The sequence below is a fragment of the Onychomys torridus genome, chromosome X, assembly GCF_903995425.1.
Source record: "Onychomys torridus chromosome X, mOncTor1.1, whole genome shotgun sequence".
In the NCBI taxonomy this organism is placed as follows: domain Eukaryota; kingdom Metazoa; phylum Chordata; class Mammalia; order Rodentia; family Cricetidae; genus Onychomys; species Onychomys torridus.
Genome location: NC_050466.1, coordinates 89,427,763 through 89,441,089, shown reverse-complemented (window position 1 = coordinate 89,441,089; position 13,327 = coordinate 89,427,763). Strand labels below are relative to the sequence as shown.

The window sequence follows — 13,327 nt, the reverse complement described above, 5'->3', positions numbered from 1 at the left end:
TTGACACAGAAGAGTCTCACTGCATAGTCCTGGCTGGTGTGGAATTCAGAGCTACATAGCCTAGGCTATCCTGGAACTCAACAGATCTTTATCTGCCTCCATCTCCCAAGTGCCGGGATTAAAAGTCTCTACTACCATGCCTGAACTCCATGCATGCTTCCATTTTTCACTGCCATGGATCATACCAGGAAACTCAGGCTTATACCTTATGGAGTTTTCATTAACATGATTTTGTTTGTGGATAGTTGTTACTTAATTCTTCTGTAGAGAAAACTAAAGTCTAGAGACTTCTATGTCCAATGTTGCTGACATCACTAAGCACATTTTGTCAGTTCACATCTGTTGATGAACTTTTGGTTTGATTTTACCTTTAGCTATTGTGAACAGTGTCACTATGAGCGTAGTTGTAAAAGTATCTCTTTGAGATTCCACTTTCAATTCCTATAGTTATATACCCAGTAGTGGGATTGTTAGGTCATATTATAGGTAATTTTTTTATTCAAATTTCCAGTCTTCTATAGTAGTAATACCATTTTACAATTCACCAATAGTATACAGGGCTCCATTCCATTCTTCTTATTCTTCCCAACACTGTGTGTGTGTGTGTATGTGTGTGTGTTAACAGGTCTCATCCTAAAATGTATACTATCCCATTTGTCTTCCTTCCTTCCTTCCTTCCTTCCTTCCTTCCTTCCTTCCTTCCTTCCTTCCTTCCTTCCTTTCTTTTTCCCGAGACAGGGTTTCTCTGTGTTGTTTTGGTGCCTGTCCTGGATCTCGCTCTGTAGACCAGGCTGGCCTCGAACTCACAGAGATCTACCTGCTTCTGCCTCCCAAGTGCTGGGATTAAAGGCGTGTGCCACCACCACCCGGCCTATTCATATTTTCATATGCATTCTTCGCTCTATTTTTATGTAAGCCTAACTCTTAGGTCCATTAGAATATTTTACAGAACCAACCAAACAAAAAAAACTAATCACAATCAAGATGTAAAGGAACCCCAAATGAAATTCAAACAAAGGTTACTCTAAACCTAAAAAAAGAAAAAATGCCATATACATGTTGAGATATAGCTCATGAAAATGTTTCTCATGGCACAAGGATTGGTGTTTTTGTTCTGGATAGTTTCATGTCAACTTGACACAAGCTAAAGTCATCTGAGAGGAGGGAGCCTCAATTGAGGAGATTGGGCTGTATGCAAGCCTATAGGGCATATTCATAATTAGTGTTAAATGGGGGAAGGGCCCAGTACCTTGTGGGTGGTGCCAGCCCTGGGCTAGTAGTCTTGGGTTCTATAAGAAAGCAGGCTGAACAAGCCATGAGGAGCAAACCAGTAGCAGCACCCCTCCATGGCCTCTGCATCGGCTCCTGCCTCCAGGTTCCTGCCCTGTTTAACTTCCTATCCTGACTTCCTTCAATTATACTGCAATGTGGAAGTGTAAGCCGAATAAACTTTTTCCTTCCTAAATTGCTTTGGTCATAATGTTAGTTTTAGTGAGTAACCCTAAGATAGTTTTTGACATTGCTTTATATGTTTACCAGAATGGAATGCATTGATAGTAAACAGTGTTTCTTACTGGTGGAGGAAGAAATGATAAATGTCTTCTTGTCAGTGCACCAGACCTAAGCTCCCCTCTTCCTTGTTTATTTATAGCCTGAGCTCTTTGTGTGGAACACACTGAGGTGCATGAGGTAGGGGTGGGGATCAGGGTAGCCAGCCTAGTACTGGGCAGTTCAGATTCAGAATTCAGCATTTGGAGTGGCTGGCTGTTGGGCTCTTTTGCAAACTCAGCCTAGAGACAGTAAGTTCAGAGGCCTTTAACATTTCACTGGTGTGGGAAGAGAAGGGAGTCCAGATCACGTCTCCCTGAGAATGCGGCTGTGAGAGTGATTCCACTGAGGGGCTGAAGCCATTGTTCCCTGCTAGGTTCAATATGTACTGTGTAAATCTGTTACTAGGAACATCAGTAGCTGGATGGAGTGGGAAGGAATGGGTGGAGTTGAAAAGGAAAGGTCAATTTAAAGTTAGTCACATATTTAGCCTTTGCAGACTTAAAAAAATATTTAGGCACACTTCGGGTACAATTAAATTTATCCATTTAAGATTTTAAAAATATACTAAATGAAATCAAGAACTATCAGTAGAAAGCTGTGCTTTTTAATATACATACAATACAGACAGATACAAAACTGTAGATGAGTGCATGTGTAGGTTACTAGACATGCAGGTATTTCTGAGTTCTACCCACCAAGAAGGCTCAGGGGTGGTGACACCCCAGCAACAGTGAGCACAGTTAGAGAAACCACACAGATCTTGGTTTCTAAAACACCATTTTCCAATACAAGAAACCAAAGCTCCTTGGAGATATGGGTAATTCCAGGCCTGGGGCAAAGAGAATCATTTGTAATATCTTATTTAAATGCTTGAACACTTGAGGACTTGTTAAAGAACATAAGAGTCAATCTGAAGGAACTTGGAATAAACAAACAAACCAAATGATGGTAACCCAAGAATAAAATATTCATGCATTTGTGTACATAACTAAATAGTCAAATAAATAAGGAACATTCTAATTAATACATTACTGGGTCTAGAATTTATGCTCTTTCCATTATACCAGGTTATTTCAAGGATAACTACTTAAGTCCTAAGTACAGCAAGGTTGGCAGGATCACTTCCTGGACATTAAGTGTCCTGAGAAACTATAGGCTTTCAGAAGAAAACAGCCACCAGGCAAAATACCCTCTAGAAGAATACACTTTCAAAATTAATCTATGACTTACTTTATATTTCCAGGCAAGGTACCTCCATGGGCTTGTAGTAACAAGACCTGCAGTTGTTGGACCTGGGAGAAGCAATGAAAATAATTAGCTAGTTACCAATCAAAAGCTACTAATTATCTGGTGTGGTAGCATGCATCTGTAATTCCAGCAACACTTGAGAAGCTAAGGAAGGAGGATCAAAAATCTGAGGGCAGCTCTGGCTACACAGAGAGTTTGAGTTCCAGGACAGACCAGGACACATAGTCAAGACTATCAGCCTCAACCCACAAAATGCTAATATTTATCTCTTTGTAATGAAGTCACTACAACTAGCAACTTTTCCTCAGTGCCGATGAAAGCTTAAGTACATCTTATGTGGCACTTGCCACATAAGCATTAGATAAACATTTACTGTTGGAATGAGTAAACAAATAAGTGCACAGGAAGATGGGCATTTTTGCCAATAGAAATAGATACAAAGAAAACAAGAGGACAGAATTGAATGTGATGTTTTATAATTCAGAAGACCCAGCAGACAGATTAATTACTTGTATTCACTACAGAGACCCTGAAGAAGAAAAAGGAAAAAAAAGTCATTATCTCTGTGGAGGAAGGCTAGAGAAGTGAGCACTGGACAGTTGGGAAATACAGTTCCAAGTGGAAATCAAGTCCTTTATTCTCTAGCACGCAGGAAAACTTGATTCTTTTAAACCTGCATCAATAGGGCCAAGAATGGTGATGTGCACCTTTAATCTTAACACTCGAGAGGCAGAGGCAGGCTATCTCTGTGAATTTGAAGCCAGTTTGATCTACATGGTGAATCTATGCTAGTCAGGGCTACATAGTGAAACCCTGTCTTAAAACAAAGCAAAGCAAAACAAAACACAAAAACCCTCTATCAATACCTGAGCATAGCAATACCCTTAATCCTAGCAATAAGGAGACAGAAGAAAGGATCTTCAACTACATAAATGGTCCAAGGCCAGCCTGTGCTACATTGTGTCACATGAGTCTGTCTGAAAAAAAAACCAAACCAACTAACCAATGAACCAACCAAACAACCAAACAGAAACCCTCAAAACCTCCTGCATCAACACAATTCTTGCCTTCTCAGTTCCTGTACTAGGACTGTGAACTGCTCTACAGTCATATTTATATCACCATGAATTTCCACAGAGCCAGATGCCTTTCCATTTCTGTTGAGGGTGATTTTAAGCCATGTGTGGTCTCTTCAAGCCCTTTCCCTATCCTATTACCCAGATGCTTGCCGTTAGTAGATGATCTGTCCTTAGTCCATGTCTTCCTTTTCAGTCTCTCCTGATTAGTTCTTTCATTTACCCAAGGCTCTCCCATATTTAAAAAAATAAAACAAACTTATATTTCTTTGCCCTTGATTATCTGGCCATTGCCTTTCCTCATTTTGGCTCCTTGAATGAAAAGCTATTCACTTATCTACTACTCTATCTATTTATCATTCCCTGACTGGCTCTTATCACTCCCCTGACTTCATAGTAGCTGCCAACAGCTTCCCTGTAGATTAAAAAAAAAATCAATGGACACTTTTCATCTTTATACTTCTTTGTAAATTTGTTCTTATGGCGACACTCCTTGAAATGCTCTTTCCTTGGTTTGGGTGACGTCATTGGTTTTCTTCCTGTCTATTCTTATCTGCTTCTCCTCTCTCCATTCTTTAAGTGCTGGTATTCTCAAGTTGTAGGTCTGGACCTCTTCGTTTGGTCCTTTAGCGAACATTCAGTGACTACTCCTAATGTGACAACCATTCAGATATCATCTAAATGCTGATGCTCCTAAAGCTGCCTCTTTACTCTTCATCTGAGACCCTCCACATCAAGCCCATGTAGTCAGCTATATTGGAGTATTTCTATACACATTTCCCAAACACCTTTCCCAATCAAAATGACCCAAACTAAATATATCATTTCTGTTCTCATGTGTAACTCTAGTTTCCATCTGCTTTCTCTGATCAATGTGACTTTATTCATAAACCAAGTAAGAAACTTGAAAACCAAACTTGGCTCCTCCTACCCACTTCTTTTCCTGTATTAAACCTGCAATTAAGAAGCCCCATATACTTTACTTCTTGTTCTTTGCCCTCTAATCTGTTACCTTTATCTCTATTGCTATCATCTTTAGTTCAGACCATAGTTCTCACCTGGGTTATTACAAAGCCTGGCTTATTTTCTTCTTTCTAGTCATAGCCACCTTTCATCTGTTTTCAGCGTACAGAAAATAGATTTCCTTCAGGCAGATTTCATCATGTTATTCTCTTACTTAAAATCTGTAGTTTGCAGGGCGGTGGTGGCACACGCCTGTAATCCCAGCACTTGGGAGGCAGAGGCAGGCTGATCTCTGTGAGTTTGAGACCAACCTGGTCTACAGAGATAGTCCAGGACAGGTTCCAAAGCTACAGAGAAACCCTGTCTCGAAAAACCAAAAAAAAAAAGAAAAAAAAAAAAGAAAAAAAGAAAAACTGTAGCTCTTAATACTTTCCAGTTCTAAGCTCTTTAACAGAACATATTAAGGAACTTCAGGATTTGGCCCCTGCAAAGCTTTCCTGCTTCATCTTCTACTCTTCACTTTCTTTTTATAGTTTTCATTTTGGATTTTACAAGACAGGGTTTCTCTGTGTAATAGTCCTGGCTGTTCTAGAACTCACTTTGTACGCCAGATTGGCCTGGAACTAACCAAGATCCACCCTGCCTCTGCCTCCCAAGTGCTAGGATTGAAGGCATGTACCACCACCGCCCAGCTTACTCTTCACTTCTTTATCAGTAAAATCTCCTTTATCAGTAAAATCTCCAACAGCACCATTAATATTAAATGAGTAGCAAACACTGTATTAGGATTTATTTGACAAGTATAAATAGAACAAAGAAACAGACACTCAGTCATTCCATTCATATACTTGTAACTTTCCTATAAAATCTTATACCTGTTGCTTAAGGTGATTAAGTTCAGCTGCCTGGGGATCAATATTAATAATAGGTTTGTTCTTGATTTTTCTTGCTCTGTCAGCATAGCGAAGGGTATTTAATGTTTCCTCTAAATTGGAATCAGCAGGACTCACACAGGCTATCATAAGAGTATGGCTATTGCCTCCTAGAGAATCTGAAAAAGAACAATAACGGATAATGAAAGGAAATGAAATCAAATAAGTAGGATGCCAAGCAAAAGCTGCCTATTTGGACTGATGACTTCAAATTCAGAGATGAAAGAAAAAATTCTTAGTGACATTTGATTTGGTTTTGATTTTATTTTTCAGAACTATTTGACTTTAATTTTAAAATAATTCTAATTATTGTTTGAGCATTTCACACATGTATACAATATATTTTGATTCTATTCACCCCCTCCCAGATCTACCCTTTAATTCCTCCTAATTTCATCTCTTTTCTTTATATAGTTCACTGACTACAATATATGATCCACATATACTCATGGGTGTGGGGTCATCTACTGTGATAGCTACAAATTTTTTATTTGCTTCAATATAAGAATAATAAAATATCAAATGTGTAAAATGATAGAGATTTAGAATCCTATTTTATATGCCACTATACTCAAGAGAAACCATGAGTTCAGAAATTAATCAGGTTTAAAACAACCAGGCCTGGCCCAAGTCCATTAGGAGCTTCTACTGGGATTAAATATTCCTAGGTTGTAGATTTTAACTCTCCAAAGAATTCTTCTTAACATACTATCAATTAAAGAAACAGTAACCAAGTTCATTTTCAGGTGCAAAGTCCAAAGTACATTTGGCATTCTACAGAATTCTTGGCTCTCATTTTCCCATTATCTTAGAAATCTGATTGCCAACAGCTATTTCACCTCTTTATCAATTAGTTGTGAATGTGACAGTCCATTAGCTTTTTGCCTGTTTCATCTTTGCTTTTTCCATACTATCATTCCAAGCTACTCTCTCTCATTTTAGAGGCACTTTGGACTTACCTTGAAGCAGACGAGTCAGCTTGGAATCTCTGTAGGGCACAAAGTTACCCTTTTTGTCATCTCCAAGAGCACTGATTACATTTCCCAAGCACAGAAGGCCTCGGTTAATGTTAATACCTAATAGCAGGAAACAAAATTTAAAACTGCTTGGGAAAACATCTAACAAATATCTACAGTTTTTTTTTCTGAGAGAGGAAAAGACCTCATAGAAATATCGCCATCAATACTAAGGAAATGCCTTAATTCTCTTCATTTTTCTGAGAGTGGTGCTTCTTAGTAAAGTTCAGGGGATAAAGGACCAAATGTTAGGTTTGTATAAGTGGTCCATTGCCCTTATCCTTTCTCATGGAAACAAAGCAGAAACAAATATCAATTGCTATGACAACCACCATATACATAGATAGTAACTTTTTGTAGCCATTATGACAATCCTTAAACTAACACAGTGAAACCAGGTTTACATCTTTTTAAATAATCTCAGTATCATTATTTTACAGGAAAGGAAAGTAGTTCAGATGTTAGATGGCTTCCCTACATACAAATATTAAGTGGTAGGCATGAGATCCCACTTCAGAATTTCAGCCAAATCTTATGCTTTTTATAGCACATTGGAATATCATACTTCTTGTTGCTTTAAAAAGGTAAATATCACTTTTCTACTTTATTATCTACTTTTCTTTTAAAATAGGACCTCACTCTGTAGGCTGGTGTCCATTCATGGCAATCTCCCCACCTCAGCATCCTGAGCTGGGCTTTTCTACTTAATTCAAACACTGTCAAAATCTTTGAGGTCTCTCTAAAGCATCTGACTTCTCCTCCCACTGTTCCATCTACAGTACAAAGGCTTTATAGGATACTGGTTGAGCCCATGGGCTTTGATGTCATGCAGACCTAGATTTCCAATCCTGGTTCTGTTACTGTCACAGGATCACAGGTGTTTTACTCTGGAAAATGAGGCAACTCTATCTACTTCGTTGGGTTGTGGTAGGAATTATATGAGATGCTATACCTAAAAGAAAATGATACTATGGTTTAAATGTTTTTGTCTTCTTCAAAATTCATGTTGAAATTTGATCTCCAAATTAGTAAGAGGTTTGGACGGCAGTGATGCACACCTTTAATTCTAGCACTCCAACAGCAGAAGCAGGAGGATCTCTGTGAGTTCTAGGGCAGCCTGGTCTACATAATGAGTTCCAGGGCAGCCAGAACTACATAGAGAGACTCAGTTCCTATTATTATTATTATTATTATTATTATTATTATTATTATTAAACAAAAAAGTTTAAGGGTGTGATAATGCTGTCTCTACCCTCACGGATGGGACAGAACTAGCTAGACCCTTTAGTCTTTCTGCCATGTGAGGGAACAGAGAAGACACCAATTCTGATGGTGACATCATCTTGATATTCAGAGATTTCAAGTGTAAAAAACTAATTTCTAATGTTTATTGATTACCCATCCTAAGGTATTTAGTGAAAGTAGTACAGGTGGACTATAAGAACTTGTAGCATTACTGTTAGCTCTACTTAACTTTATACATATTAAGCCATACTTTGGATTCCCTTATAACCTGAAACAAATATATTTACATGACCCTATTATAGTTTGGATATACAGTGTCCTCAAAGGCTATTTGTTGAAGGCTTCCTCCATAGTTGGTAGTGCCACTGAGAAGTGACTGGATCATGAGAGCCCTATGTGTATCAATGGACTGACCAACTGATGAGTTCCCAGTTGAATGTATTATTAGGACACAGGTTCTAGCTGGAAGAAGTAGGTCCTGATGGATGGTTCTGAAGGGTATATCCTGACCCTTCCCTAGTCTGCTGACTCTGCTTTCCAAAGATGAAATGAACAGGTTTCTTCCATCAGTCCTCCCCACAATGGAGTTCAACCTCGCCATAGACTCAACGAACAGCTAAAAGACAGCAGACAGAAACCTTTGCAACTTTGAGCCAAAAGGTAGCTTTTGTCCTCTAAGCCAACTTTCTCAGATGTCCTATTCATGATGAAAAGCTCCAAACACCTCAATGACTCCATCTTTCATGGACCTTATTTTCTCCCTTCTTGTGACTACCAATTTGACACTAATATCTCAACATTAGCTTCTTAGGCGCATTAACTGCCTATTCTGAACCCTACGACCAATCATTTCAGTTTTGTGTTCCCAAGCACTCAATGCATCTGACCTGCTCATTTTTCTCCCCATACTGAAACAGAACTTCCACACATGCTAGGAAAGTGTCTTATCCACCCAGCCCCTCCTACCATAGGTAGATGTGTGTGTGTGTGTCCCCATCTGTCTGTCTGTCTTTCTGCAGGGCGAAGTGCTGAAGGAATAATATAACCAAATAGGTTGAATGCATTACAGCCATGCTGTTGATCTTAAGTGGACCTGCAGTCAGTCTTGCTTGGCTAACTTAACTCACGTGGCAGCTATTCTAAACAACCATCATTTTCCATATTACAAAGCTACCTTCACTCTCTAGTAGTAGCTTTCATCAAAACCTTCATGGAGTTAATGTTATACACAAAGGCTCCCTAACCTTTACTTTGCTGTTGTTACTTATTCCTTTGGCTTTTCACCTGTTTCAGTGAAAATAACTACTGTTATTATGAAGGCTCTGCCCTTTACCTCTGTCCATATTTCCAGTCCCTTTATTTCCTCTGAGACCCAGATGCTTTGATCTATTTCCCCATTCTTAGACCTTCAGCTCATTTTTCCCCCACTAATTCCTTCTTTTCAATCTATATACGTGCTTAAATTTCCCTCATTTACATCAAAAACAGTATTCTTAAGCAATCAATCCCTTTGTTTTCTTTTTATTCCAGTTGGAAAATGCAGCATTTTGCAGAGCACTTTATTTCACTCAGGAAGAACCTGCTGAGAGTATCAAATCTGCCTGTAATACAGGTAACTAATCCCCACATTATCCCTCTGCTTTCTAGTTAATTTTGTCATTAAGACATTAAAATGGAGCCTGCGGTGGTGATGTATACCTTTAATCCTGGCACTTCGAGACAGAGGCAGGTGGAACTTGGAGTTCCAGGACAGCCATAACTACACAGAAAATCCCTGTCCTGAAAACATTTTTAAAAAGACATTAACACGGTAAATTCTTGGCAAGGGTGGTGCAAACAGTGTTTACAGAGCCTTCAAAGTTCTGGTCAAGGTGGCTGGGGAGATGGCTCAGCAGTTAAGAGCACTTATTGCTCTTGCAGGAACTGGATTTGGTTCCTAGAACCCATATTGTGACTCATAATTATCCATTACTCCAGTTCCAGGGGATCTGACACTCTTTTCTGATCTCCATGAGCACCAGGCATACACACAGTGCACATACATACATGCAGGCAAAACACTCATCACATGAAATAAATCAATCTTTAAAAATGTTGTGAGCAAGGATGGTTCTTTTAAAACTCTGTAAGACTGAAAACAGACCAAATAGAATATTTGGAGAGTTGAGAATATTATCCAGTATCACTGAGTCCTTAGTCATTGTGGCAAGAAATAAATAAAAAGGAGAAGTTTTTAACATTAAAACAGAAACACAACTTCAAAGCTGCCACAGAAGCACATTACAACAGCTGAAAGAGAAGGGTGGATTTGTGGTAGAGAAAAGCCTGGGTAGGGGAAATGATGCAGCTCTAGATGCAGTGGTTCTCAACTAGGCAATCTTGCTTGTTACTGGACAGCTGGCAATATCTGGAGATATTTATTGTCACAGCTTGGCTGGGAGCTATACATGTGCTACTTGCTTCTAATAGGTAGAGGCTAAGAATGCTGTTGAGCGGGTGGTGGTGGCTCATGCCTTTAATCCCAGCACTTGGGAGGCAGAGCCAGGTGGATCTCTGTGAGTTCGAGGCCAGCCTGGTCTACATAGTGAGTTCCAGGACAGGCTCCAAAGCTACAGAGAAACTCTGTCTCCAAAAAACCAAAAACCAAAAACCAAACAAACAAAAAAACCAAACCAAACCAAAAAAACAAAGAATGATGTTGAACATTCTATAATATACAAGATAAGCCCCCCCTCCCCAAAGTTATTTAATTCAAAATGTCAATAGTACCACAGGTGAGAAATCCTGGTTAACATGAAAGGAAAATTATGTACAGATATAAGGTAGGTAGACTGGCTAAATAAGTTTCTGGGAAAGACTTAAGTAATAGTATCATATGGCTGCATTCTCCAGACAAAAAGGAATGGAATAATCTGCTACCAAAACAGATTTTAAAACTTACATAGGGATTGGGATGTAGCTCATTTGGTAGAGTGCCTGTCTAATATGCACTGCAGGAAGCCCTGGGTTCCACAGCCAGGACTGCATAAACCCTCATGGTGGTAAACACCTGTAATCTCAGCCCTCGAAGGTAGAGGCAGGAGGGTAGAGTTGAAAGTAACCTTGGCTATATAGCCAAATTCAAGGGCAGCCTGAGATATGTGTGGTTTTAAAACAACAACAAACAAGCAAAAAAAAAAAATCATACAGAGGTAACCACACAAAAGAGATAAAGTGGGAAGAGCCCTTGACTAGGAGACAGAGGACCTTAGCTGAAACTTGGCCTCAGTCATTTACCAACATAATATAAATTTTCTTTCTCTATAAAACAAGGGCAATCCTTTCCTTAAATCATGAGACTATTATAAAAATAAAATGTCATCTGTTGAGAGCCATATACAAGTAATTCTTGTTAAAGGGTAGAAAACCTTAGATAATCTGGCTATGTGCTAAGTCATATGAGGCTGAAATCCCTTATCTACTCTGATAATTACTTCATCCAGAAAGAACTATGACTGATTACAGATGTGGCTGCTTTTGCTTTCAAGTTACTACAGAAAGAATAACTGATTCTAGAATTGCATGATAGAAATCTTGTTGCTGGAGACCAAGGAACATAGACAAATGCCAGTACCTGGGACTTCATAAAAATAATCTCTAAAATTCAGGAAAGAATGATAATTAAGATGCTAATGCTATGAAGTGTAAAGGGAAATGAACAGGAGGTTTTTCAAAACAGAAAATTCAGGCTGGCAAGATAGCTCAGTGGGTAAGGCTGGCAACCTGAATTCCATTCCCCAAACCTACACAATAGAGAGAACAGATACACACAAGTTGTCCTCTGATCACACATGTGTCATGGCATGCACATACAAATACATACAAATTAATAAATGTAATTTTTAAGTCTCAAGATTAAAAAATAATTATAATTATCTGCACACAAATTAATAATAACAAATCACGACTTTAACTAGAAATTCTCTTTAGAGCCGTGTAACTACACTAGTCATCCCCATTGTCAATCACTCCCTAGCTACATTATAGAAGCTTTTCTGCATCTGTCTCTTAAATGTTGCTATTTCGTTGTAACCATGTTCTAATCTTTTCTTAGTCTGTACTTCTTCTGGTTAACCTCCTTCATGCCTAGAGTTCCAAGGATCTACCTACTAGCAGTGCCTGAAAACTGTATCCACAGACAGGGCCTTCTCCGGACAGACATCCAAATCTGTACTGGGAGGCTCGCTGACTACCTTGGTTAGGCTCGGGCACTGCACAGCAATCCTGAACAGAACAGAATCTGTGGAGCTGCACTCCTACTCCACCTCGAACACTGTTCCTTTGTTGTTACCTTTAGAAGGTCACCCAATCAATAGCAAACCTGACTCATCCTCCAGCCTCCCTATCGACACCCCCCACCCAAGTCTTTCATTCACTGTACATTTGGTGGCTATGCACAATCTCTAGGCACTGGGCTAGTTAGCTTTCACATATATAAAGATGAGTAATGGTATTTACTTTATAGGACTATTGTAAGATTTATATGAGGGGTTGGAGAGATGGTTCAGCAGTTAAGAGCAGGTTGATGGTTTCAGAGGACCCGAGTTCAATTCCCAGCACCTACATGGCAGTTCACAACTGTCTGTAACTCCAGTTCCAGGGGACCTGGCACTCTCCCACAGACATACGTAGAGGCAAAACATCAATGTACAGAAGAATAAATAAATCTTTTAAAAAAATAATGAAAAAAAATCAACACATGAGTTGATTTTTGAAGGACTGCAGCCTAAAAGGAGAGGCTGACATACAAACAACTGGAAATGTAATGCTAGAGGAAGAGATGTGTGCAATTAAAATGGGTTGGTTTGCCTAGGAGACAGGGAAAGTAAACAAAGGCTTCGGGAACAGAACTGATGTTACCTGGATCACCAAGGGTGGCTAGAGCAATGCTGATGTAGAGGAAGGTAGAAAAGAGGAGTGCACATCCATTTTGGACAAAGGAAATGACATACACCGAGGTACGTGCTTGCGAGAGAAGCTGTCACATACATGGTCTACAGGGAGCATAATGGAAGTTATGAGATTGAGACGGACAATGAGGCCATAGGACAGCAAGAGACAGAGGAGAAAGGGCCTTGTAGGTCATGGTCAGGTATTGGAGTGTATCCTGGAGGCCAGGCATATTCAAACTGCTGCAGTCTCTGGACCTCAGGAATATTACTGGAACCAGATACTACAGAATTTCTGCAGTGTAATTTGGGATTTGTTTTTAAATAATTATTTTTATTATGGTAAAATATAAAGGGCTAAATTATTT

At 39.2% G+C, this 13,327-nt stretch overlaps 1 protein-coding gene across 1 annotated transcript in view; it reads right to left on the bottom strand.

Moving 5' to 3' along the window:
- The window catches only part of Kif4a (kinesin family member 4A), a 101,002-nt gene that overhangs the window by 53,214 nt on the left and 34,461 nt on the right, over nucleotides 1–13,327 (bottom strand). Inside the window, exons 7-9 of the mRNA XM_036175460.1 lie at nucleotides 6,730–6,846; nucleotides 5,714–5,889; nucleotides 2,782–2,843 (exon numbers count right to left, since the gene is read on the bottom strand). Coding sequence (XP_036031353.1) covers nucleotides 2,782–2,843; nucleotides 5,714–5,889; nucleotides 6,730–6,846 — 355 coding nt within the window. The remainder of the gene's footprint in view (nucleotides 1–2,781; nucleotides 2,844–5,713; nucleotides 5,890–6,729; nucleotides 6,847–13,327) is intronic.